Source organism: Rhineura floridana, chromosome 2 (genome assembly GCF_030035675.1).
Source record: "Rhineura floridana isolate rRhiFlo1 chromosome 2, rRhiFlo1.hap2, whole genome shotgun sequence".
Taxonomy (NCBI): Eukaryota; Metazoa; Chordata; class Lepidosauria; order Squamata; family Rhineuridae; genus Rhineura; species Rhineura floridana.
In genome coordinates, this window is record NC_084481.1 from 186,209,778 (window position 1) to 186,236,711 (window position 26,934).

Below are 26,934 nucleotides of genomic sequence, written 5' to 3' on the forward strand. Positions count from 1 at the left end.
ATGATTCTGACCTTCCTTGCCTGGCTGCTCTAAGGAATAAATGGCTTGGATATAGAGTAATGCAAGTGGAACTCTGCTTGTGTAATAGGATTTTCCCTTCTTCTCTCCCCTGGACCTCAAAAAGCTGCTCCTTAGTGTCTCAAGAAAAATGTGGGGTGTGACATAGGGGGACTGCCATGAGAGGGAGGAGGTGATGGAAATCACATAGAAGCACCTTGTGTCAAGTGAAAGCTTGAAATCCAAGCCAATATATGTAGTGCTTTGAACATTTAAGTGTGCTACAGAAGTGTATTTATTTAGACAAAGTGAATACAGGTTTACATTTTTAACCTGAGGGCTTTAAATGTTTCAGGTGTTCTACATGGCATTTAGGTTTTTGTTTAACTAGCCCTGTTTTCTGGATTCATGATGGTGATGGCTGAGATGACAAACTGGTTCCAGTGCAGGGTAGGGAACATCTGGCCCTCCAAACGTTGTTGAACTACAACTCCCATCAACCTTGACCATTGGCCATGCTGGCTGGGGCTGATGGGAGTTGGAGTCCAACAACATCTGGAGGGCTACAGCTTTCCCATGCCTGTTCTAGTGGTTATTAAAAGTGTATGAAAAATGTCCAAGGACTACATGTACAGAACAAGGGATGCTTGCTTACTTCTGCAGCATATTGGCCTGAATATACTGGACTGTATATTCAGCACAGTGACATCATATTCTCTTTTGGTGTTGCTTGGCCTTCCTAGATTTGGGTTTTTGTTCCTGAATAGTACTAGGGAAGCAGAGTACAAGTTGGGGTTTTTGTCAGCTGCTTCTGTAAAAATTCTTGTATATTGCACCACATTTAGGGGCAAAGCCATGTTTGAAATAAAGATGAAATTAGGTCAATATCGTCCGTACAATCCAGATTTGCTCCTTCATGTTTAATCAATCTATAGAAAGAAAGATTTTACTGAATGCAATGAATTTTACATCAGACGTGCCCAGGTACCAGGTGAAGATCTGGCATCCTTCTGAATAGCAATTCTCCCTCCAAATGGAGAGAAATTTTATTGACTTGCAATGTGTTGCAAGGAAGGCAGAGAGAGAGATGCTGGAGTGCAAAGGACAATTGTGTTGAAAGCAGCGGAGGCTGGTGGCTCCGATGAGAGTGGGACAGTGAATCTGCTCCAGGTTTGGTTTTAGTCCATACTTCCCAAGGTGCTTCAGATCCTTGAAAATTCAGACTAAAACTTGGAGCAGATTCACTGCCCCACTCACATTGGAGCTGCCAGCCTCCACTGATTCAAAGCGTAGTGGAACGGAATCTGAGAAAAACAATTAGTCCTTTTTAGATCTTCATAATGCACTTTTAAAAGCCTTCTTTGTGACATTTTATAATGCAGATTTAAAGGGAAATGACCTCTTCTATACCATAACTGTATGTTATAGTGCTTTTTGATAGGATAAATGTTTATTTTTATTTCCACGCTTCATTATAAAATTCTAGGGTGGTACATAAGATATGTTAAAACAACAATACGTTTAAATCATAAACACAACAGTAGTTGAAAACATGTCAACTGTAGGAAACATCAATTAAAACATATCACTTAAAGCGATGTATTAAAAGCAAATACTTATTTGGATAAATAGGTCTTCAACAAGTGCTGAAACATCATCTTGTGGTATATCAGAGAAAGGATTGCTGTCACCTGTGTTTTATTGTGTGAGTCCCAGCAGTATAAATGAGGCAGAGAAAATAAGAGCCCAGCTGAGCTTTGATGTCTTGGCAAAAATGTTGTAGGATTTCTATACAGACAATTAAATGGCCTATTTTCTGGTAGTGCCATGTTGATAGCTTATTATTCCAGTTGAGGGTACAAAGACTAGCACCTGCTCATTAAATTTGCCTTGATAAACTTACATATTAGGACTTTTAATGGAAACTCAACCTAAACTTTTAGAGCTTGGCTAGTGTTGGGTTCTTTATGAAGATATGCAAAACCTATAATAATGTATAAATCTGAAACTATAGCTATAATAGAATCTTCCTATTTTAAAGCCTGCACTTAACTGTTGAGTTATAAACCAGAAAGTATGTATTAAGCTACCCCTGCCTGTAACAATTCAGTCATTAAAATTTGTATACCTTCCATGTACATAAAAATCTGCCTTTTAGCTAACTATGTATGGCTACTTAGTCTATATAGTAGGTCATAATATAGGAAAAACACATGTATTGAGCTGTAATGTACTGCTTGTAGTAGTTTGAAGAATATCTAAGTTTGTTCTGTTTGTTCAACCATTTTTCTATAGACCCCACATGAGAATCATTTTGCTTCCAAGGGTCCTGAGTATTTGCCATTGCTGCAAGCTATAGTTGGAGCTTCTATCCACACCCTAGGGGCTTCTGAGGCTTCTTTTCCCCCGTGCCCCCTGAAAAGCCCTACCAGAAAGCTCAAGGGAGTGGGACACTTGGACAGCCTTCATGCAGCACAAACAGTTGCAGTTGGAAAAGAAATCCAGAGAGAGAGCACAATGCTCTTAAGATTCTGGCCCCATCATTTAAGGACTTGATTAATTCCCGGAATAAATCTCACTTGCATATGAAAGTAATCATTACATTTTACCAGGTTGGGTTTGAACTAGGCAATCTTCATGTCAAAGATTGTTGTAACTTCAGCGTTGATTCTGAAACATACCAAGAATATTTTTTACAGCTTATATATTACACTACTCGTATTTACAACAGGACATTTTTCTTACTTTCTTGCATCCTATGGATAAATTTCAGATTTCTTAAGATTCCATTTTTGTAAATGTTTCTGGTGTCATAAATTCATAGGGAAGTTTGCAGTTGTAACGGCAGTGACTCTGAAATGCTATTACCATCACATCTGCAAAATTGGGAAGGTGTTGTAGCTCAGTGGTACTAGGTATGTCCTTTGCATGCAGACAGTCCCGGGTTCAGTGCCTGGCATTTGCAGGTAAGGCTGGGAAAATTCCCTGTCTTTCAATATCTGATTGGATTTTAATCATAATTTCTATGTGTGAACATGTAGAAAAACAAAGCATTGGGTTTTGTTGCCAGACAGATGTATTCAGGGTGAGCATTCCATCATTGGGTGCCACTGTAGAAAAGGCCCTGTTCTTGGTAGCCTAGCCATTCACTTTCCTTTAAGAATAGTAAAACTCATTATTTACAGTGCCTTGCAAAAGTTATCAGACCCCTGTCCAGTGCTCTCGTATTACTGAATTACAAATGGCAATTACAAACATTTCCCAACATAAAACCAATGTCACCTTACAATAATTGATTTTGAGTTTCAGCGCTTCAAAATAAAATATCATACAGAATGAAATTACAATGTACCAGTTGTAATTCAGTAATATGAGGGCATTGATCAGGGATCTGATTACTTTTGCAAGGCACTGTATGTTTAATTTATACCCGACTTTTCAGTCTCTTCCCAAAAAAGCTTATAATCATTCAAATTTATCTCAAAAATACAATTAAAAATGTTAGGGAAAGACATAGTGAAGGGATGAAGGTAGGGTAGATTCAGATCACTGCTTTTACTTCATTTTCCGTGTTGCCCTTGCCATAGCCTGTGTAACCTATGAAGGCGAATGAATTGCAATCATGTGACCCTCAGTGTTCCAAATTTGCATTGTAGCTTTTAAAACTATATTGGAATCTTAACATTGCTTCCTTCCAGAACTGAAGAATTTAGATGGGTTTAGACTAATTTGTATGTGTTGTTGCTTCAGAGCTTTGGCTTCCCTAGCATATAAAACCTTTTATTGAGCAACTACTGCCTTATTGTAAACTGGAGCTCAGTTCATTATTTTAGTATTATAGCTGCTTGTTAGTTGCTGATATTGTTGCTGTAAGGCTCTCAGAGCGGCTTGCAAAAGTTTTACAGTACAATCGCATTGAATTTGGGGGGCAAGGGAGGGGGTTTCAGCCATTCTATCAGGCTATAGGAAAGGGAGCAATGGAATTGCAGGGCTTCTCCATTAGCTTTCCTGGGAAATGATCAACTTTTGGCTCCTCCTTGTCATCCTCCTTCATATCATTCCATTCCAGCTAGTCATTATAAGAACTTTGTAACTAAGGACTAGTGCCTGAGCTTGTGTTTTTTTCGTCCCACCCAATCTCTTTTTCTTTTCATGTTTATCTTGTATACTTGGGGGCAGGGATTGTCTTATCACTTATATTTGTAAGCTGCTCTTGAAGCCCTCTTCAGTTGAAGAGCGGGCTACAAATGTTTCAAGTACAGGGACTAGGAAAGAAAGGAAAAGTTCCATTGGGCAAGCATAAATGTGTTGCACAGTTGGTCAGGCATTCAGGCAGCAGTTTTGGCCTTCATTCTTGGGCCTCTCTGGTGTTGCCAAGCAGCATGCCTACTGAGGAACGCTGAAGTTTTTGAGTGGGATCGAGCAGTTTGCTCAGTCTGTGATGATCTTCTTTTGCTGGCAGTTGGTAGTTCCCAGGCAAAAGCTCCCTCTGAAGCAAGGGGTGTGTGCACGCATGTGCATAAGTCACAAGGCTACAGATACAAAGGAGGAGAGGAAGATTGCAAGGGAGACCAGAAAGCCCAGTAATGCAAGAGACAGGTGTGATCCGTTACTAATGGAAGAGAACTAGTAAAAAAAAGCTTTAAATACCCAATTTGAGTGGGTGACTCACTCTAAGCCAGCCTTTTTCAACCAGTGTGCCTCCAGATGTTGTTGGACCACAACTCCCATCAGCCTCAGCCAGCATTGCCAATGGTCAGGAAAGATGGGAGTTGTGGTCCAACAACATCTGGAGGCACACTGGTTGGGAAAGGCTGCTCTAAGCTATGGTGAATTGGCAAATAAGGCAAATATTTTACCTGTGTGTGTTTGTATCTGCCAACAGAAGTGGGTTGTAGCCCATGTATGCTAATGCCACAATAAATGTATTAGTCTTTAAGATGCAAAACAGGATTGTGTTTGCTCTAACATGTGGCCTTGTGGAATACATCATTACTGTTAACTGAATGAGCCCCCTGTAAGGGCAGCATTCTAGCTATTTAATACTCTTCTGAGTATATCTACTGTGGATATGAATGAAAGTATTGTCACAAGTCATGAAAGACAAAATCCTGCATTCAGGTCATGTTCTGAGGTCACAAGATGAAGCAGCCTTGCTGAAGCTAAGCAGGATACTGCATGAGAACCCTGGTTTTTTATGTTATCTTGAACTTCGTTGAAGAAACATGGTGTTGCTTCCCATAGTAGCATTGGGCAAGCAGAAGCACTTCTGGTCACATAAGACTGGGCACCTGATTTTTACCAATCCTCCCTACCCACTGCAGCCCCCCCCTTGAAAAACTGCTCCTGAGGGTTGTGGGGGATCCTCCAGAACGATTATGGGATGTCGTGCAGAGGGCTGCAGTGGGGGATGAGGTGGAAGATGAGTGAAAATTGATACCCCACCATATGCAAGCTTGCCTCATGCCACCATTGGATATAGCCCATGGGTTATACATGAAATTACTTAACTGCCTTTCAGATTTTGAACATAAACACTTATTTTATTGCAGGCCACCCTTACCTGGGGACCCTATCTATGGTTTCATATGCTAAGAGTAGCCACATCAACACTATCAGGTATGGGTTTATTCTGTGTATGTATATATAGTAAGAACTATGACAAACAAAATATGTTATAATGAAGGGTAAAGTGGTATGCGACCGAGGAGTGCAGGTACTAGAGTTTTGTTGCTTGAAGGAGCAGAAGAGCGAAATGAAGCCATGTAAGCTATTAAGGGGAAGGGCTGTGACTCAGCGGCAGAGCACCTGCTTTGTATGCTCAATCCCCAGCATCTCCAGGTAGGGCTTGGAGAGAACCCCTGCCTGAAGCTCTGGAGAGCCGCTGCCAGTCAGTGTAGGTGATACTGAACTAGATGGACCATTGGCTTTACTCAGTATACGGCAGCTTCCTATGTTCCTGAGTGATAGTTATTGGTATTCAAAAACGTGAAGGGATTCTGATGAACAGAAGTGATGAAAGATCCTATTTACTAGTTTATCCAGTGCTGACTTGAACATTGGGAAAGAGGAATTGAATACAATTTCGTCTTACAGAAGAATGTTGAGTGCAGATTGTCAAGTCACTATGCTGATACGGAATCTGCATATTTCATTGCCTACACTTCACCATAGTCTGGCATGAGTGGGTGGTATTTTACTCTGAACAATTTATTACAGTGAAATCCCACCTTTGTTTTCTACATATTTGTCTTCTGTTCTGCTTTATAAGTTGTCTTAAAGATACAGTACTAAGTTACAAAAGTAAATAGCCATTTCCTGCCATTAATGTGCCATGGCAAGCTTTCTTGTTGGCTTTTCCCCTTGGTTTCCCTGTCAATTTATTCCAACATTTTAAGGAATCACAGAAGAAAAGTCTGAAGTATTGCCCAGAGAGAAGATTAGTGTAGTTTATTTTTAAATGGTGGATAAAAAGTCACAAGAGAACAATTGCACACATTGACTACCAGAGTATTATATGAAGGAAGTGTGTGTAATTTGGGGAAGGTAGGTTTAGGTTTGATTAAAAAGCTTTTACTATAAGGGCAAGTTTGTGGTGGGTTTTTTTTGGGGGGGGGGTGTTGTTCATCCAGTATTTGATGCATGTAAGCTTTACAAGCTCTGAACTGAACATTTATAGCTTCTTCACTTGCTCACAGAAGTCAGTAACGTGAAAGAAGCCTGCTTAAGCAGCCCTGACTCAATGACCCATAGTACAGTGATGGCACATCATGCTGCCTTTTCTGATGGCTTCTTTTATATTTTTAGTTTGCTATTAAAGCAACTTTTGGCTTGATGTTAAAGCACTGAAAGGGAAGGAAGAATATCCTTGTTCAGGTACATTTGAAGAAAGGATACACGATAGAACAATTTCTTTTGAAGAATTTGAACTCTTTCAGTGGAGAGTTTCATATAAAGCCCAAACAAACCTCACTCTGCATGGTTTTAGGTGTAAATGTGTAGGATTGGATTATCTGGCCTGTTTTGTCACCTTCCATTTGGCTTGCTTTCCATAGTTTGTGTGGTTCATGTTTTGGCTTGCACAAGTGGAATCAAAATCTAAGGAAGTGGGGAAAAACCCCAAACCTCTTGCTGCTTTGTGAACGTGTGACTTATATGGAATGCTGATGGAAACTGTACTCAAGAGTTAGCTTGGTGAGTCTGCATCATTCATAAACATGTGTTTTATTTATTCAGTGTGTGACTTCCTTGGTGAAAAAATTGCTTCTGTTTTGGGAATCAGCACGCCAAAGTACCAGTATGCCATAGATGAATACTACAGAATGAAGAAGGAGGTGTGTGCCCTTTTGTACCCTCTTAACAACATAGAAATTACAAATATCATGATCTTTACTTAAAAAGCATAGTATAGTAGGCTGGTTTCTTAATATAAAATGGTTTAAAGATGGCATTTTTCAGTTCTCTAAAAATCCATTATAATGCCAACAGTGTAGATTCACTCTCCCCTGTAGGGCATCTTTTTTGTGGGAGAGTACATCCCAGATGCAATCTCTAAAGGAAAACATGTTTGGTTGTATGTACCTTTCAAATGGACTTTATTCTGTGTTGCCCTAACATTATAGGAAATAGTTTCCTGTGATATAAGTAATAAATGACATTGTGAGGGGTTTCACTCAAAACTAAGAGACCACTACCACACCTGTTTTCTAATAAAAAATGAGAATGTTAGAATTATATATTTTTATGTATAAGAGGAAGTTAAGAGTGAGTTTGTTGCTCTCTAATTTACTTTTTAACTAGAAGTGTTTCTATTTATTTTAGTAGATAAATGCTTCAGGAAGAACAAAACTCTTGTTCTGAAAATTCTGAAATTGCAAACCCCAGACATTCTGCTTCTTTGGTAGTTTGATTACTTTTTTCCACAGACATGGAAAAAATCTTGATTGGAGGCTTTCATACTTCTGATCTGTAGAATAGTAACTTGGTTTGAAAACAATATTCCATACAGCCTGAGTCCCTGTTGACAAGCATGCTAATTGCATTTTTTAAATGCCAAGTTCAACTTTTCCTGTTGGATGGGTACTTAAGAGTTGTAATACTAGGTGCAATACTAACGGACTGAATGAGCGATTTAGCTGCTTGATATTTTTGCCAGAAATAAACCTTAGTGCACATTAATACGCTCACATTAATATGGGGTTCTGCCACTGGTTTTACATACGGATTTTTTTTTAGGAAGAGGAGGAGGAAGAAGAGAATAAGATGTCAGAAGAAGCAGAAAGGAGGTTTCAAGAGCAGCAGAATCAGAGTCAAGAAGGGACTGCTGTCCAGACAGCTCAGCCAGAGGCTACAACCTGTAATACTTTTGTGAATCTCAACTTTGAAACAGAAGATTGTCTGCCTGTTGTGGAAAGTAAACAAGATACTACTCCACTGTCTGCTTAGAATGAAGCATTGCAGAAGAATTCCCTGGGTGACATCCAGTGGTGTCTGTCACTGGAATGGACTTCTACTCATGCAGAGGGGGTTCTCTTCCCTCTCTTCTCTTCTGCAGGCCTCTCTAGCTCTGAAATCTGATCTGGAGGGTCACCAGACCTCTCAGAGCACATCCTGGTGGGTGAGGAGAAGAGGCAGAAGTCCTGTTGCTTGAGTGGAAGTCTGCTTGTGCAGTGTTGGGTATTATTTCATATTTCTTAATTGTCAAATGTTTGTAGGCCCTGTTATGCATGTTCAGTGGAATGTAACTTATTTAAGAGTATGGTCAGAGATATTAATGTCTCTTCAGCCAACATCTGTCTAATAAAGGCTAAGACACTTTGCTTAACCTATTAGATATGAAATGCAAATAGCTGGTCCTACATGTGACCTATCTATGCAGAACAAGTAAAATGTCTTTCCTGAACATCTGGTGCCTTGTTGACAGTTGTGGACTGATCACTGTGGTTCTTTAAGGTCAGTTTTGTGTTTATAATGTTACTTATTGAAACCTAGGTGAACATTTTAGACTAACAGGAACTAATTCACAAGGCATCTTTGTGACTTAGTTTAATTTATTGTCACGGTTGCATGTGTATGTGTGTCCAGTCATACAATTTAAAGTGAGGGGGCTTTGTTTAATGTCAAAAAAAGCAATTTATAAAAACTTCTCTGAAAACTCTGTTTAACCAAGGACTGTCATGGAGCCCCTAAAGCATGTTCTCATTGTTTGGAGGAAGAGGTCTAATATACAGAGTCAGTTGACAATGTAATCTCTGACTTTACCATGTGTGCTATTTTAAATACAAAAATAAAGTTCTGCCACTGAAACACTTGCTGCCCTGCGCTCCTTCTGAGATATAAATGTAATATAATTAATTAATTAAGGAATTCCATTATTCAAATGGCTTGACAATTAATCTGTCTAATCTGGCCAGAGGATGGTATGCTGATAAATCTATTGATGGGTCTAAACATTTCCATGTTGTAAAACACCACCACCACAATGTGATCTTCATTCTCCAACAGTGAGGTATGCTGAATTAATTACTATTTTAATACCCTTGTAGCACTTTTTCATGCAGAGTTAGACACTGTTTCAGTGGTAGAGCTTGATTTTAGTATTTAAAATGTTCAAAAACAAGTTTGAGAACTGCCTACGGTAGCAAGGGTGGGTTTTCTAGTGAGAAATAATCTTTTCTGCACCTGACCAATGACCACTGAGAATCTACTCTAATTTGGATAATGAACTTTTTTGTGAGGACAATCCATACTAATTCTCACAAAACATCTGCAACACAAAAGTTTGCAGATATAGGACTGGATCCAAATGTGTGTGGGTATGTGGCACAAAAAGATGCATTCAGAAAGCAGAACTACCCCTTTCCTTTTTGGCTGTCATTACACACTTTCATAGCTTCTTCTTAAAAGCTTGTACATCTGAAGAAACTGTGCAATATAAATCCATGTAAGTATGGAAATAGGAAAGGAAAACTATCACAGCACTAGCCAGAAAGACTGCAGAGAGCCCCCTCATAGAATGTGTACTTGCCTTCATTATCCCTTATCAGGCATGTGTGAAGGAGGAAGAGTTTTAGTCTCGCTTGGCATGCTATTCTTTATGGGAAGCTTTTTTAAAAATTTGAGAATGTTATGTTTAACTAAAGGGCATCAGAACTTTGTTCTTCTAAAAATCTTAAAGGATACATCCACTTTGGATTAGAATCATCCTAAATCCAACTGCAACTTGTAAACTATGTGAAGCATAGATATTAAATCTTTGTACAGGGCATCACAGTAAATACTAAGCTACTACTATAAAACTTCTGCTAGCCAAAAATGTTCTTGCTTTAAATAATGGGAAGGGCTTATTGTCATGAGGTTCTTCTAGTCATTGTGCCTTACCTTTACTATTTCTTGCAGTATATGCAAATGGTATGAAAGTGGGTACTTTTTCTTGTAAATGTATTAAATTTTATATTTAATATAATCATAAATCAGTTGGGTTCAGAGTTGTTATTGTAGGACTAGCAAACCTGTGCTTTGAATGCAGCAGGTACAGATGCCATTAAAAATACCCAGTGGTAGCTGGTGGGATTCTAGTAAGCCAAAACTTTCACCTTATTAAGACTGTAATCCTATGTCTACTCAGAAGTTGTTCCTCTGAGTTCAGGAGAACCTACTCCTAGATAAGCATGTGTAGGTTTGCATACTTAGAGGGCTGCATTCAGTTAAGACATCAGAGGTATATTTTACTTTTGACAGGATAGTCACGTGTTTTGAGACACACCAATGTGTTTTGAAGCCCTGCATTTGTGTATTTGCACCACATGGTATTTGCACATAAGCTAATCATGAGCATTTAAACTAAAAACTGTGATGCAGTTTTGGAAGGGTGCTTCACTGTGATCCAGCTCGCAGATATTTAATTCCATAGTAACATTTTAGAATTGACCTGTACATTTGTAACTACCCTTCTACATATCTTAATTTTTCAGATATAATTGACAGATTGCTTCTTCTTTACACATGACTTGTTTTAGCAATGCTAATACAACAGTACAAAACTAGAGTATTCAAGACCACATTATACCAGCAGGTTTATACTGGAAGATAGTTTGTAAGTACAGGAATAATTTCAATAAACTAAATTTACCAGCAAGTCCATAAATGTTTAATGACATTACAGAACAGCATTACTTTTTCTTTGCTTCAGACAAGACCATCTCACAAGCCTTATACAAAACGTTTGTCCATCAGGAGCTACATGGAAGCTTCATTGATTTGGGTAATGAATACATTGTTCAGCTTTAAATGGTCACTGTATCAGCTGGGCATATCTCCATGGATACAGGCTATTCCTGCTAAATCATGTATCATCAAGTTCTGTTGTGTTGTCATTGTCACTTGCTACAAGAACCTCTCTGTTCTCATAGGTCCAGAAGCCATTAAGATCAATTAAAATGCTAGTGACAGTGTCGCCTTGACTACTGTTGATTAAATCCTGAAGAGAGATTTTGTAAGGATCCTTAGGCTTCACCATATCAAAGATTTCATCCTAGAAAAAGTAAGCAAAGAGTTAACAGTTTTTTACTCAAAGGCTAACATGATTTTTTTTGCACGCTAGTAGAATGACTTAGTAATTTTAATAAATAACAAACACTTAATTTCACTTTCCTCTTATGCGTTGGTGTTCAAGTCTAGTAGTAAAGCACATCCTTGCTGAAAAGAAGCGTAAATTGCACAGTACACAAAGTGTGTGTTACACTTGCCCTTAAAATACAGTCAGCGTTAATTCTTGTGGTAAAAGTTCTTTACTAAAGTACTTTTTCCACATTGGTTGAGTAAATTACTGTGACATGATGAGAACAAGACCTACTTTTTCGTAGCAGCGGCCGTCAGCTGGAGGGAGGTGGTAGTGGCCTAGGGTAAATTTAGACTCTGCATACACTACAGACAGACACATTACAGCTACACTGAATTGCTCCATGACTGCTCTCTCTCAAGTTGTGATCTTTCTGAACAATGGTCCCACATAGGTTAGGTAATTTTTGTCCATGCCACAAAAAGCTTGCTCACAAATCAGTGTTTTCCAGTAGAGAAGGCTAAAGGTGGGATATGCACAATACAGGCACAAAGTACATGCTGCTTTCAATTGTTCTACGTGGCAGCTGTATCTAGGTGGCAAAGCTGTTTGTCAACAGCAAAAAGATCTATGGTGTGATGAAGAAAGACTACTGGAGTCATGTGGTAATAAGCAACTGCATGTGAAAGTTTTACCTCTTAGTGTCTGCTATGATAGCTCCTCCCCCCAAAAAAAATCATTTTCACCACTTGTCCTCATATTTATAGTCTCACTACTTCATGGGTTGAGAATGAGACACATGTCCAAGCATCAGTAAGTTAGTTCTCCCATTCAACTTGCAAGATGGATTTCAAAATCAATGTAGCAAAATCTGAAGGTATCTTCTCAAATAAAAGTTGTTAGTAGTACATGGATAATCTCTCAATTTTCTGCCAGTTAACCTTTTTTTAGGCAAGGGGCTTTTCTAGGTCTGTTATTTCATACTGCAGAATTCTTTCCCTGAAGGTTCTACTTACCCTTGCCCCAGAGATATAGCATATTATTTCATTTTTAAAAAGTATTTAGATATAAAATGTTCCAAATTCAGTACTATTAAAATATTTAAAAAATTGTTTCACAAAATGGAATCAGCATTCTACCATAAGACTGCCCCTTGTAATAATACACTGCACATGCCTAAGTGTGTGTCTGTATCTCAGGCTACAGACTATCAAACGTGCATTTCAGAAAGTCAGTCTCTCATCATTACTGTATACAAATACATTTTGGTCAGAAATCTACCTTGACATCTTGAAAAGAAACTGGTTCCTGTCCATGGATTTTCATTTGTTCTTGAATAGCCTATGGTCACAGCATAGATGAGGAAGAGGTATAAGATACATTCAGAAAATAAGAGTATCTTTTTCAATCTGAGAAAGTGAATAAATTATGTTCATGATAAAAAAAATTAAAGCATCACTGGCCCAGTGCAAAGATATGTATGAACATGTGGGCACACATATGGTTGGCACTTAACTCTGACTGGGCTGTTACAGGACAAATAACTGTTCTATACAAAGTCATGCATATAATTTAGTATTGTCTACCATGACGGGTAGAAATATTCTAGGGTCTCGGGTAGAGGACTTGCCCAGTTCTTGCTACCCAAGATCCTTGGATTGCTGACGCTGGGACTGAACTGGAGATGTTAAACACTCAAAACATATGTTATGACTGTGCTATGTCTCTTGTCCTTTATCGTCTGTTTGGAGGAGTGTGCTGCCTGCATTCAGTCCCCTTGTGTCAATGGTAGCCAGGGGCTGAATTCTGCCCTTTCCTCTGCAAAACAGGTGATTGATGCAGAAAGCAAAGCAGAAAAGCAGAAGGGGTTGACCATCTGTTCATCCTATGTGCAACAATTCCCATCTCCTAACTCACTTTGAAGCAACGTGTTAGAACTGAGGCAGGCAGCATGCCTCATTGTTAAAATAAGCTTTTTGCCTCAAACTTTGAGATCAACTATAAAGTGTATGCTGGAAGAAGAAATAATTGGAAGATGAAGGGCCAAGTGATGTTTGTTACAGAAGAATTAATCTGTTTCATGCTGCTAAAAGAACACAGCTCTGGATGTATTTTAAACCTGCAGAGCATTTACTGTAAAAGCTTTGAAAGTGTTCCAGATTATTACTATTTCTGAAACCATTAGTTGAATTATCCTACTCCTGAGTCATTAGCAGTAGAATACTTTTGTTGAGTAGGTACAGAATTGGAGGTGATCAATATTAAGACTCTGAATTGTTTTTATTGCTTTAATGTGAATGAAATATATACTTGTGTGGGATTTTCACAGTGAAATCCCTGTTTTAGTTTCAAAATTCACAAAAGGGCATGCTCTCTTAAAAAAAAAAAGATTAAACCTGAAAGACACTGGAGAAAAGGAAAAGAGGATTTACATTTAACAAACATTTCTACTAGGTTTAGTGAAAGCTCAGATGGTATCTAGTGGTATAACATTCTGAGCCTTCATATTAGCATCAGTAGATCTCTGTGAGATGGCGCTGATTCAGTGATCAATGTACCCTCTATGAAATACTTATTTGCTGGCAATAATAATAATGGTTAGCTCATAAAGGTATGTTTTTATTAATAGGATCATTTGACTTTCAGTCAATGAGAAAATGTAAGTTTAGAAAGAGCACACAATTGTAAGAAAGCTGCCCTCTGATTAGATAGGAACCACAGATTTTCCATCACTGAGAGTAGATAGAAGCTATTAACATCCCATAGCTGTTAGCCATTAGAGGTCATTAAGAACAACTCACTTAAAAATGAAAGTGAGTTTGACTGAAAATTTCAACTTTGGCAAAACCTGATATTTAATTAAAATCACAGCAGTGTATTTTCTTTATGTAAGATGTTCTCTGAAAATCCATTCTAAATTCTTTCTCTTTCTGAATGTGAACTTTTAAACATTTATATATTTCTTAGAAGTTGACAAAAACCTCATGTGAACACTGGTAGTTTAAAGCAATTGCCTGCTGGTCTCTAGGTAGAGGCACAATGGCTGTAACAACACATGTACAAAAAAATGACCTACCTCTATAAAAAGGGACTTACCCTAAAGAAATAATTAAGGGAAAAGACATTCAGGTATCCTTTGTTCTCTATATCAAGCAGCTTGAAAATATACTGCAGAGCTGCAGGTTCCTTTCTGTTTTCTAATGCAAGTACAAAGTCCAGGTAGGTCTTATAGTCCTAAAAAGCAGATGCAATCATGTTTATTATAGTCCGCTTTCTAAATTGATTTTGCAAGCAGAACATAATTGGTGGCTATTTCCTTGTAGGGGAGCAGTTAATTTTCATTGAAAGACGGCATGAATCAGAAAATGGCTGCTGAGGAAAAAGGGTGTGCAGAAAATACATGCCTTTTTATTGGACAGGCAACATACCCATAGATTTTATCAACACTACTAGAGAACTTGCCCCACAATCTGAACTAAATGAAACATGAACATTTAAACAACAGCTTATCACATTCTTCCAACCACCGACAATTGTTCTAGTTCAACTGGCTAAAGCAGAATTCATGTACTAAGGCAATTAAAAAAATACTTAGCCAGTTATTATTTGCTGGTTAGCCATTGACCAAAATATATCATGTTTGTGCCCTATAGTAACATGGTGCAGCATATCTTAGTGACAACATGGGTCTTGTGTTATAAACAGCATACAGAAATGAAAGAAATGAAGAATTCCCATTCTTCTATTTTTGCCACCAATTCAACTACCAGATTCCAATGCTGCACATATTTGTATGAATTCTCTTCCAGAAAAAGACCAATCTTATTCAAAACTCAGCAGCAACTTTCTAAACAGTAACTTAATTGTGTCGTTAACTTAGGGAGGTTGACAATGGCCACTTAGCTCATTGACAAGGAGGGCAAAGTCTTAGAGACATTCAAATGTGAATTCTATATTAGTGGCACTATATTTGTGTTTCCAAGGCGCTCTGTTAGTTTCAATTTATAAGTTCCTTACTGTTGGCCACTGGAGGCAAACAGTGAAGGGCCCACTGTCCCCCCTATAACAATGAGATTTTTTATTCAGCTAGCTGCTACATTCACAATGTGTGGGTTTTCAGCTGACATTCACATTAGAATTTTGTCTTCATTCTATTTAGTTAACATACATATGATGATAACAGGCTTTAAAAAGCGGAGGAGTTCCAATTTAAAAATCAACAACTTTGCCTTTACTTGAAATGCAAGATATTTCATCTGTCACGCATCTACAAGAACAGTACCATTTCTCCATCATACGTCAGACACTCTTGGAAGACCCGGTCCAAAAATATGTTGGTTAAAGTCCCTGTTCCATAGCGAGATAGTTCCTCTTTGCTAAGCATACCATTGTGGTCTTTGTCAAGGTTTAAGTACTGCCCTGTGGGGAGCAACAAAAGAAAGGGGGAGAATGCAGTAACAACTGTCCATGCCCCTTTATATCAAAAAATTAATGAGGAAGCATTAAAACAGGTACAGCTTAGATTTGTAGTAAGGGCATCCCTTGATTTATGCTGCACGAATTGGCAAGGTTTTTTTTGTCTTGAAGCTGATGAAAACAGTTGATACTGGGGTAGAGTAGTGTAGTAGTGACAACATTTAACTGTTACAAATGGGACCTCAACAAAATGTTGCAATATGCAATGTTCCTGTTCAGGATTCCAGCCATGCTCTTTTCCAAGATACTCCATATCCTGTTTCCTCTCTGTCCCCTGCCACTGAGCATTGCATAGCTACTAAGCACGTACATTAGATGGTTTTATTTATTTATTTATTTTAATTTATATACCGCCCTAAGCCCGAAGGCTCTCTGGGCAGTGTACAAAAAGATAAAAAAACAAGCAATGTATAAATACAATAAATACAATAAATCAAGAAAACAAAACAAACAATAAAAGAACCAAACAACATCCAAAATACAAATAATGATGAAAATGCTATTAAAACACACTTTAAAATGCCTGGGAGTATAAAAAGGTTTTCACCTGGCGCTGAAAAGATAGTAGCGTCGGTGCCAGGCGCACCTCATCGGGGAGGCTGTTCCACAGTTCGGGGGCCACCACAGAAAAGGCCCTGGTTGTAGTCACCACCCTCCGAGCTTCTCGATGGGATGGCACTCGGAGGAGGGCCTTAGATGTTGAGCACAGTGTCCGGGTAGGTTCATATTGGGAGAGGCGGTCCACCAGGTATTGCGGTCCCATGCCGTGTAGGGCTTTATAGGTCAAAACCAGCACTTTGAATCTAGCCCGGAAACAAACAGGAAGCCAGTGCAGACGGGCCAGAACAGGTGTTATATGAGCGGACCTTCTGGTCCGCGTCAGCAATCTGGCCGCTGCATTCTGGACTAGTTGTAGTTTCCGAACAGTCTTCAAGGGCAGCCCAACGTAGAGCACATTGCAGTAGTCCAGTCTAGAAGTTACCAATTACCTGTGGAGGTGGTGGGCTGCAAACGTACTTCTGCAAACTTTTGGGTTCTCCCAAGCCTACTGGTATCTCTCTCTTGAGTGGAGATCATGCCTTTTGGGAAGGATCAGCAATTGGAGAATAAGTTTCATAGAATCATAGAGTTGGAAGGGGCCTAAAAGGCCACTGTCCAATCCCCTGCTCAATGCAGGAATCCAAATCAAACCATGCCCAACAGGTGCCTGTCCAGCTGCCTCTTGAATGCCTCTAGTGTTGGAGAGCCCACCACCTCCACAGGTAATTGGTTCCATTGTCGTACCTCTCTAACAATTAAGAGGTTTTTCCTGATGTTCAGTCAAAATCTGGCTTCCTGCAACTTGAGCCCATTATTCCTGGCCCTCCTCTGTGTGGCAACCTTTCAAGTACCTGATGAGTGCTATCATATCTCCCCTCAATCTTCTCTTCTCAAGGTTAAACATGCCCACTTCTTTCAGTCTCTCCTCACAGGACTTTGTTTCCAGGACACTGATCATCCTTGGTGCCCTCCTCTGAACCTGTTCCAGTTTGTCTGCGTCTTTTTTAAAGTGCGGTGTCCAGAACTGGACGCAGTACTCAAGATGAGGTCTAACCAGTGCCGAACAGAGGAGAACCAATACTTCACACAATTTGGAAACTATACTTCTGTTAATGCAGCTTAAAATAGCACTTGCCTTTTTTGCAGCCACGTGACACTGTTGGCTCTTATTCAGCTTGTGATCAACAACAATCCCAAGATCCTTCTTGCATGTATTGCTGAGCCAATCATCCCTCATTTTAGAACTGTGCATTTGGTGTCTTTTCTCTATGTGTAGAAATTTTGCACTTATCCCTGTTAAATTTCATTCTGTTGTTTTCAGCCCAATGCTCCAGCCTATCAAGACTCCTTTGAATTTTGTTTCTATCTTCCACGGTATTAGCTATCCCTCCCAGTTTTGTATCATCTGCAATTTAGTAAGAATTCCCTGCACCTCCTCATCCAAGTCATTAACACAAATGTTGAAGAGCACTAGGTTCAGGACTGAGCTCTGCAGTACTCCACTTGTTACCTCTGCCCAGTTTGAGAAGGAACCATTGATAAGCACTCTTTGAGTATGATTCTATAGCTAGTTGTGGATCCACCTGATAGTTGTTCCATCCAGCCCACATTTAGCTAGTTTGCTAATCAGACTATCATGGGACACGTCAAAAACTTTGCTGAAGTCCAGATATATTATGTCCACAGCATTCCCACAGTCTACCAGGGAGGATACCTGATCAAAAAATGAGATCAGATCAGTCTGGCAGGATTTGTTCTTGAAAAATCCATGTTGGCTTCTAGTAATCACTGCATCGTTTTCAAGGTGTTTACAGATTGACCGCTTTATAATTTGCTCCAGAATTTTCCCAGGGATTGATGTCAGGCTGATTGGTCTGTAGTTTCCAGGTTCCTCCTTTTTGCCCACTGTTTTGCAAAGATAAAAGACTGGTTCCAAGAGTTCTTCAGCCGCTTCCTTCAATACTCTAGGATGCAGTTCATTGGGCCTGCAGATCTGAACTCATTCAAAATGATTAGGTATTCCTTGACCATTTGTTTATCAGTTTCAAGGTGCAATCCTGCCCCTTCTACTTCATGTTTCCTGGGAGGGTCACAGATCCTTTTTTGGGAGAAGACTGATCCAAAGTAGGAATTGAGCACTTCTGCCTCTTCTTTGTCATCTGTTATCATCTTGCCATCCTCATTGAGTAGCTGTATCACCACTATTTTCTCTGTCTTACTATGGATGTACCTGAAGAAAACTTTTTGGTTGCTTTTGGCATCTCTCACTAACCTCAGCTCATTCTCAGCTTTAGTCTTCCTGAAGCCATCCCTGAAATTCCCTGTTACCTGTCTGTGTTCTTCCTTTGTGGTCTGACCTCCCTTCCATTTCCTATCTTTGTCCTTTTTTTGTTTTCAGGTCATCTCTAAGCTTTTTATGAAGCCACAATGGCTTCTTTTGTTGTCTTCCCCCTTTTTTCTTTGTTGGAATTGTTTTCCATTGTGCCTTTAAAATTTTTTTTTAGAAGGGTATGCTTATGGCTACTCTCAGCTTTTGATTCCTTTGCTCTTAGTATCTACAGGCAGCATCCACAATGGAACTTCCCTGGTCTTGCCTCTCCCTGCGTAACCCCTGTATCTGTTTGGGGGTTTCTCCCAACCTCCGGAGCACATTTATTTAAGGGACATGCAGGGAGAGGAGAGGGTGGGGAAGTTCCATTGTGCAACTAAAAGTCCTTGTTTAGCTAGATACCACTTAGTGAACTCTGTTCCTTGTATGCCAGTAATTATGTAGACAAAACAGCACCCCATACACAAGAGGGAGATACCAAGAGGTTTGGGGAACCCCAAGGTTTGCAGAAGTAAAATAAAAATGCTAACGGGTACACATTCTAAAACAGCCTAATGAGGACTTAGCAAGCTCAGTGGCTACAGAATGCCAGCTGACTACTGAAGGGGACCAAGAACGGAAAAGTATCCCAGAAAGGGCATGTCTGGCATTCTAAACAGAAGCACTCGATACTACAACCTTTTGCTTCAGGGCCCACTTGTATAGGATATAGTGCAAACATATCTTACTTCTGTAATTCTTAAAACAATTCTGTAAAGTAGGCCAGTATTATCATCGTCATCTTGCAGATTGGGGGGGGGGGCTGAGACAATGATGGTTTCTCCAAAGCCATTTGTGAGTCCAAAGTGAAAGAGAAATTTGAACCAGGGACTTTAAAACTAGAGGAATTCAAGTTTTAATCTTCTGAACTGTGCTAAGAGTAAACAAAAACACTGATTGAATATGGAGTGTTGTCAAAGTAGGGGCTGAAAAAGTTGATGTGGGAGACGGAATATTAATGAAAAGTTGTAGTAATGGACTGAAACAGTAATATTTTAAGCAGTGTGCACTTATTCATAGAAGAATAAAAGACAATATAAGGTCTACAAGCCAATCTGGACTGTTAATGCTTTCTTCTAGAATCTAAAATGTCCAGTTTATGAGCAAGACACCACATGGTGGCAGCACAGAACAATGTATCCACAAAGGACCAGATGGGGTCCATTGCCTTTGTGTTGCTTATCCCTGATGTAGATGAGAAGGAATAAATCTGTACTAAATGCTTATTTGCTCTAGATAGCTAATAAAAGATACCAGGATGATTGTGGACAATCCCATAATCTATACAAGTGTGCTCATGTTGCACAAGGAGTTCCTCAGGAAACCGGATCTCAATCAACCGCAGTGAGATTGTGCTGGGACACTCAAGGGGCAAGCTGCCTTACCCTTACCCTGCTCTTTCTGACATCTTTCTGGTGATGGCCCCTTACCAGGAAGATGAATGTATTTGGTTTTGAGCTGTTATTGTTCCTTTTTTTAAATGTTAATATTTTCTTGTCTTACATTTTTTGTGAACTGTACTGTTCTCTTCTTATTTGTATTTATTTTTATTTGTGTTTCTTTTTTGTGAGCCGCCTTGAGGGCCTTTTTGGCCACAGGCAGCATAGAAATCAACCCTAACATAACATCAACACAGAGGTTCCCTGTCTCACCAGGGACCGGTTACATCCTCGTGATGTGTTCTTAGGGGAAAAAGGCAGATTACGTTCTTGATAAAAGCTACAGTGTTGAGACACGAAGCTGTAATTCCAAACTGATAAGGTAAAAAGGCCACTATTTGTATCGTATAAGTGGTAAAATGTAAATGTACCGCCTTCAAGTTGATTCTGACTTACGGCGACCCTATGAATAGGGTTTTCATGAGGCTGAGAAGGCAGTGACTGGCCCAAGGTCACCCAGTGAGCTTCATGGCTATGTGGGAATTTGAGCCCTCGTCTCTCAAGATGTAGCCATAGCAAAAGCAAAAAACACCTATAGAAAATTGTGGTTTGTGAGATGAAGCAATACAATACAAATTACTGTACTTACCATAAACCCTCAGTGCAGAAGGAGCAGAAAACCAATTGGTTTCTTGACTTTCTTTAGAAAGTTCTTCGTCCCGTAACTGAATTACAGAAATATTGAGTTAGCATTGAGAAAGTGTAAAGCGGAAATACAACAGCCTATATATATATATAGAAAAATATCTACCTCTAATAGGTCATCTAGGAAGCTGCAGGCTAAAATATCCTGTATTTTTATCTTCCCTGAGGAAAAAAAAGAAACAAGTTAATCCCCCCCAACCACATATTCATTAATGACTGGGATATCAAGGATGGTTTCACTATGTACCAAAATGGCTTGAATGGAAGCAAAAAGGGTAAATGTTTGGAAACCTTTAAATCAGTCAAAATTGGAGACAGCAAAACAAACATTATTTTTAAATCAATTTTGTAAATAAATAAAACCTTAGACATTGACAATTCATACAGGCAGAGCCCTCCCCAGTTTTCCTGCAATATAATACCTTGAAGGCAGCGAGGAGGAGCCACTCTGCTCACCTCTGGATTTCCACAGGGGGGAAAATACTGTCTACTCTACTTCAGAACAATTCCATTATTTACTGTGGGGAAGGACAAAGTCTAGGGGAAACCTGTGGTTTTAAAATTTTTATTTATTATTTTATTTATTAAATTTATATCCCGCCCTTCCTCCTAGTAGGAGACCAGGGCAGCAAACAACAACACTAAAAACATTCTAAAACATCACAAAAGCAGACTTTAAAATATATTAAAACAAAACATCTTTAAAAACATCTTTTTTAAAAAAGTTTTAAAACACCTTAAAAAGCCATTTCAACACAGATGCAGACTGGGTAAGGTCTATATTTAAAACGCTTGTTGAAAGAGGATCTTCAGCAGGCACCGAAAAGATAACAGAGATGGCGCCTGTCTAATGTTTAAGGGAGGGGATTCCAAAGGGCAGGTGCCACTACACCAAAGGTCCCCTTCCTATGTTGTGTGGAACAGACCTCCTGATAAGATGGTATCTGCAGGAGGCCCTCACCTGCAGAGCACAGTGATCGACTGGGTATATAAACGGTAAGATGATCTTTCAGGTATCCTGATCCAAAGCTATACGGGGCTTTGCACACCAAAACCAGAACCTTGAACTTAGCCCGGTTGCTAATGGACAGCCAGTTCAATTCTTTCAGCTGTGGGTGACAATGTGGACAATTGGTGCCATAACCAGTGGAAATGAATGAACACAGCCTCATTCTTTGGTGATGCAGCAAGTACAATCTAGATCTCACGTATTTCAGTTATGCCAACAGTCAGCAGGTGGATCTCAAAAGGGAGAGAATGGTCTTGCATGTTATAGAAAGAATTAGTTTATGCCACTACTTGCTATAAATTGCTGCTTATGGCAGCATAATACCCAAGCCTGGGCCAATAAAAATCTGCATGGGAGTTCTGATGTGCAAAAGGGCTTCATCAACAGAGGAGGCTCTATATGCATGGCCCATTGTTTGAGCAGAGCCACTGCCACTGTTGCAGTGGATGGACAAAACTTGCGCAGATGGGAGTCCAGCATGCATCTCCAAGTTGTTAATTTCTCTGGAGCCATGATGTGCAACTATTTCCCACATTACCAACACTTTGTGATCTGCAATATCAAAGGCCAAAAGATGCTGCAAAGGCAGCATCTTAAGCCTTACACCTCTGGTGAGATTATTCTGCATCAGCACATGATAAACTGTTGCTGTGGTAATTATAGTCCCCATAAATGATGCAAAACGATTTTGTTAAACTGACTGGAGTGATCTACTCAACATATTAGCCTATCGTTACAAAGTATATGTCTGAGCACAAGCATGCAGATGATTAATATCTCTTATGGGCTTAATCCTGCAGTTGGAATGCTATGCTTGTCAAAGCCCTATCACTCTACGGATGACAATGGCTGCATTTGGATGTCATGAAGGAGCCTCAGGCTTGTCTGCCCACCCTTCCTTCTCCTCCAATGCAACTGCAAAAGGATTAGAAACTTCTGCTTCCATTGTTAACCACAGTTTAGCATTATATCCAAACTTGGCCAATATCTGCGTAACTCAGGTTGCAGAACTGTAATTACCAAGACCGGGAAAAAAGACAAACCCCAAGCAATTTGAACTTACCTGTTCTGAGAGGATCTAAAAAGAAGAAGAATTTCCTGACTGCAGTGCAGACATAGAAGGAGTAAAAGGATTTTTCTAAACCATCCAACTGTGGTAATGTGGGGATGAGTTCCAGAATATAATTTTCTAAATCCTGGAAAATTAAGCAGGAATATGTCTGATTAAGCTATAGGTGTAATCATGACTACAGCTGCAGTTGTTCATTTATCCTGTACTTTACAATGGGATCTCTAACTGCTCTCCCACAGGTGGGGTTAAGGATGCCACATGCAAGCAATAGTGAACACTCCTAATGACCCCACGCTCTAGCATGTGTCACATATCCCTTCCTTCCTGATGCACGTGCTCACTGTTGAGAGGCTTCACTGCAACAAGTATAATACAATACAAGATGCAGATAAGTTGCCAAAGCTTGTCAAATAGTGTTATCCTACCTAGTACAGAGAGGTTAAGATAACCCTTGAATTGCAATTTCCTGGAACTGAACATCAGGTACTTAATATGCAAACAGCATACGCAGACACACACTATTGTACTCTCTCTAAGAAACAACTAAAATGGAATCTTAATAATAATAATAATAATAGTAATAAAGTATTTATTATTATTATTATTACTATTACTATTCTTTGATTTATATCCCGCCCTTCCTCCCAGGAGCCCAGGGCGGCAAACAGAAGCACTAAAAACATGAAGACATCATAAAAACAAACTTTAAAACACATTAAAACAAAACATCTTCAAAAACTTTACTTAAAAAAAGCTATCAAAGCATCTTTTAAGATTAAAAACATTTTAAAAAAGAAAGTATAAGAACATATTAAAAAGGAGTTCCAACACAGACGCAGACTGGGATAGCTCTCAAACTTAAATGGCTTGTTGAAAGAGGAAAGTCTTCAGTAGGTGCCGAAAAGATAACAGAGATGGCGCCTGCCTAATATTTGAGGGGAAGGAATTCCACAGGGTAGGTGCCGTTACACTAAAGGTCCGTTTCCTATGTTGTGCAGAACAGAGCTCCTGATAAGATGGTATCTGCAGGAGGACCTCACCTGCAGAGCACAGAGATCGATTGGGTATATATGGAGTAAGACGGTCTTTCAGGTATCCCAGTCCCAAGTTGTATAGGGCTTTGTACACCAAAACTAGAACCTTGAACTGGGCCCTGTAGCAAATGGGCAGCCAGTGCAATTCTTTCAGCAGCGGGTGACATGTTGGCAATACCCTGTCCCAGTGAGAAGTCTCGCCGCCGCATTTTGCACCAGCTGCAACTTCCAGACCAACCTCAATGGCAGCCCCACATAGAGCACATAACAGTAATCCAGTCTGAAGGTTACCAGTACATGGACAACAGTGGTCAGGCTATCCCCGTCCAGAAACGGCCGCAGTTGTCTTACCAGCTGAAGCTGGTAAAAGGCACTCCTAGCCACTGAGGTCACCAGGGCTCTAACGACAAAGATGGATCCAGGAGCACCCACAGACGATGAACTTGCTCTTTCAGTGGGAGTACAATCCCATCCAAAGCAGGCACAGGCAACTGACCAATTATCCGAACTCGGTAACCACCAACCCACAGTGCCTCCGTTTTGCTAGGATTCTGACTCAGTTTATTGGCCCTGATTCAGCCCATCACCCAGTTGAAGCAGTGGTCAAGGGCTTGCATGGCCTCTCCCAATTCAGATGTTACAGAGAAACAGAGCTGGGTAACATCAGCGTACTGCTGACACCTCACCTCAAATCTCCTGATGACTGCTCCCAAGGGCTTCATATAGATGTTAAACAGCATGGGGGACAAGATGGTACCCTGCAGCACCCCACAGCACAACTGCCAGGGGGGCAAAAGACAATCACCCAATGTTATTTTCTGAAAACGACCTTGGAGATAGGATTGGAACCACTGTAAAACAGTTCCTCCAATACCCATCTCACCAAGTCAGCCAGAAGGATACCATGGTCAATGGTATCAAAAGCCGCTGAGAGAGCAAGTAAGAATAACAGGGTTGCACTCTCCCTGTCCTTCTCCCGATAAAGGTCATCCATCAGGGCGACCAAGGCCAATTCAGTCCCATAACCAGGTCTTAACCCAGACTGGGATGGGTCAAGATAATCTGTTTCATCCAGGAGTACTTGCAATTGCTGCGCCACAACCCTCTCAACCACCTTCCCAAAAAAGGGGTTATTTGTGACTGGTCGGAAGTTGTCACAAACCAGTGGGTCCAGGGCGGGCTTTTTCAGGAGTGGTCGGATCACCGCCCCTTTCGCTTAACTAAAACATCCCAGTACACCACTAGATGTAAACACCCGATTCCTACATGAGGTACCTGGCTCTCTCAAATGAAGGCAATTCAAGACACTAAAAAGCATTTCAATTAATAACATGCAACATGCATCACTTACTGATTCCCTGAGGTAACCTTGCCCAGCCACATCATACAAACTGAGTCCTATTCTTGTTTGGTATAGCCACACTGTAAAACAGATACAGAAATATGACAGAATCTGTTCTGAGGCATATAAAGCTCTTGGCAAAGTGAAATAAGGGGTGGCAACACATTCAAAACAGAAAAAGTATATTACAAATACATTGCTATTTATAAACTTTCCAACTCATGGAAGCCCTGAATAATAATAAAGTATAAGGGCCTGTATTATTAAAATTCTAAGTAGAATTCTGTGAAGGAAGATAATGCGGCCCTTTAGCAAAACAAATTCTAAGAACTGTGAAGCTAAATTATCCAGGTCTTTACCGCAACAAATTGGATGCATTACACAGATTATACAAATCTGTATTCCCAGCTAATAAGAAAAAATGGCAATAGCTTATTTAAAACCGCACTACCTATCCTAATTGGGGGGAAAGAGTGCAGTAAGGAGAGAGAGGATCAGAAAGAGTCAAAATAATCTTTAGGGGACTTCCGGGAAGGGTGACTTGGCTTGTGCCTGCTTTTTGAGACGAGCTCTCGTCTCAGAAGAAGCTTTTTCAGTTTTAAAATCAGTCAGAACGTTCTTTTTGACTGGTAAAGATTTTCTCCCGGGCAGGGAGAAACATAGAGATTAACCACAAAAGCCTGTTTTTGTTGGGAGGACTGGATTTCATTAATTTATGAGAGAAGGTTCAGCCAGCAATGCTGGACGGACTTCCAACAAGCTCTAACTGATTAAGCGACACGTTTATCTTTTCTTCAAAGAAAAACGGACTTTAACAGGCAAGCATCCTTCTTTCTATTTTTTTTTTCACTTGGTTTAAATGGTTGCAGCAAAAAGAGATTTGTCAATGAATCAGCTATAAAGAATTTCTGGGTGAGTTATAACTCTTCTCTTTTATTCACGAAATTAAGGAGGAAAGAAAATGAAAAAGCCTATCTTTGTTTTTATTGCAAAAAGCTGGCCTGGAAGTGCATTCTAAAGATACAAACGGAAGAGGGATTTCTATTTCGAGGAGGGGAAAAAAATAAATTTGATTTATGAACTTTGGAGTATTATATGTCTGGGACTATTTTCTTTTTGGACTATTTCATTTTGACGAATCTACTTGTTCACGACGCCACTAACTGTTTTGAAGCTGGGAACTAAATCTGTTTTGTATTCCTGAACATATAAGAGATAAGGCAGGCTGTACTGTCTACACTGTGATGTCATCAAGCCTGAAATATTAACCCAATTGTGGCTGAAATAATTTTTGTTTTTGTGGTTTTAAGAATGGCAATCAGGAAAGTGGCTGAGACCATGGAAGAAATTGTGTTTCAGAAAATAATGGATGAGATTGAGATAACGAAACAAACCCTGAGACAGGGTAGACAGGAGATGAAAATTGAATTTGGCAAAATGACGCAGGAGCTT

The 26,934-nt window shown here is 39.7% G+C and overlaps 2 protein-coding genes across 4 annotated transcripts in view; one reads left to right on the forward strand and one right to left on the reverse strand.

Moving 5' to 3' along the window:
• Positions 1-10,469, forward strand: part of SRP54 (signal recognition particle 54) — a 53,358-nt gene extending 42,889 nt beyond the window's left edge. The window contains exons 16-17 of the mRNA XM_061611656.1: positions 7,234-7,331; positions 8,233-10,469. Coding sequence (XP_061467640.1) covers positions 7,234-7,331; positions 8,233-8,442 — 308 coding nt within the window. The 3' untranslated portion in view covers positions 8,443-10,469. The remainder of the gene's footprint in view (positions 1-7,233; positions 7,332-8,232) is intronic.
• Positions 10,470-11,123: 654 nt separating this feature from the next.
• Positions 11,124-26,934, reverse strand: part of PPP2R3C (protein phosphatase 2 regulatory subunit B''gamma) — a 46,271-nt gene continuing 30,460 nt past the window's right edge. For all 3 annotated transcript variants that reach the window (XM_061611652.1, XM_061611653.1, XM_061611651.1), the window contains 8 exons: positions 25,492-25,562; positions 23,098-23,230; positions 21,132-21,187; positions 20,970-21,045; positions 15,840-15,976; positions 14,654-14,791; positions 12,839-12,898; positions 11,124-11,530 (listed from right to left, as the gene is read on the reverse strand). In XM_061611652.1, coding sequence (XP_061467636.1) covers positions 11,342-11,530; positions 12,839-12,898; positions 14,654-14,791; positions 15,840-15,976; positions 20,970-21,045; positions 21,132-21,187; positions 23,098-23,230; positions 25,492-25,562 — 860 coding nt within the window. In that variant the 3' untranslated portion in view covers positions 11,124-11,341. The remainder of the gene's footprint in view (positions 11,531-12,838; positions 12,899-14,653; positions 14,792-15,839; positions 15,977-20,969; positions 21,046-21,131; positions 21,188-23,097; positions 23,231-25,491; positions 25,563-26,934) is intronic.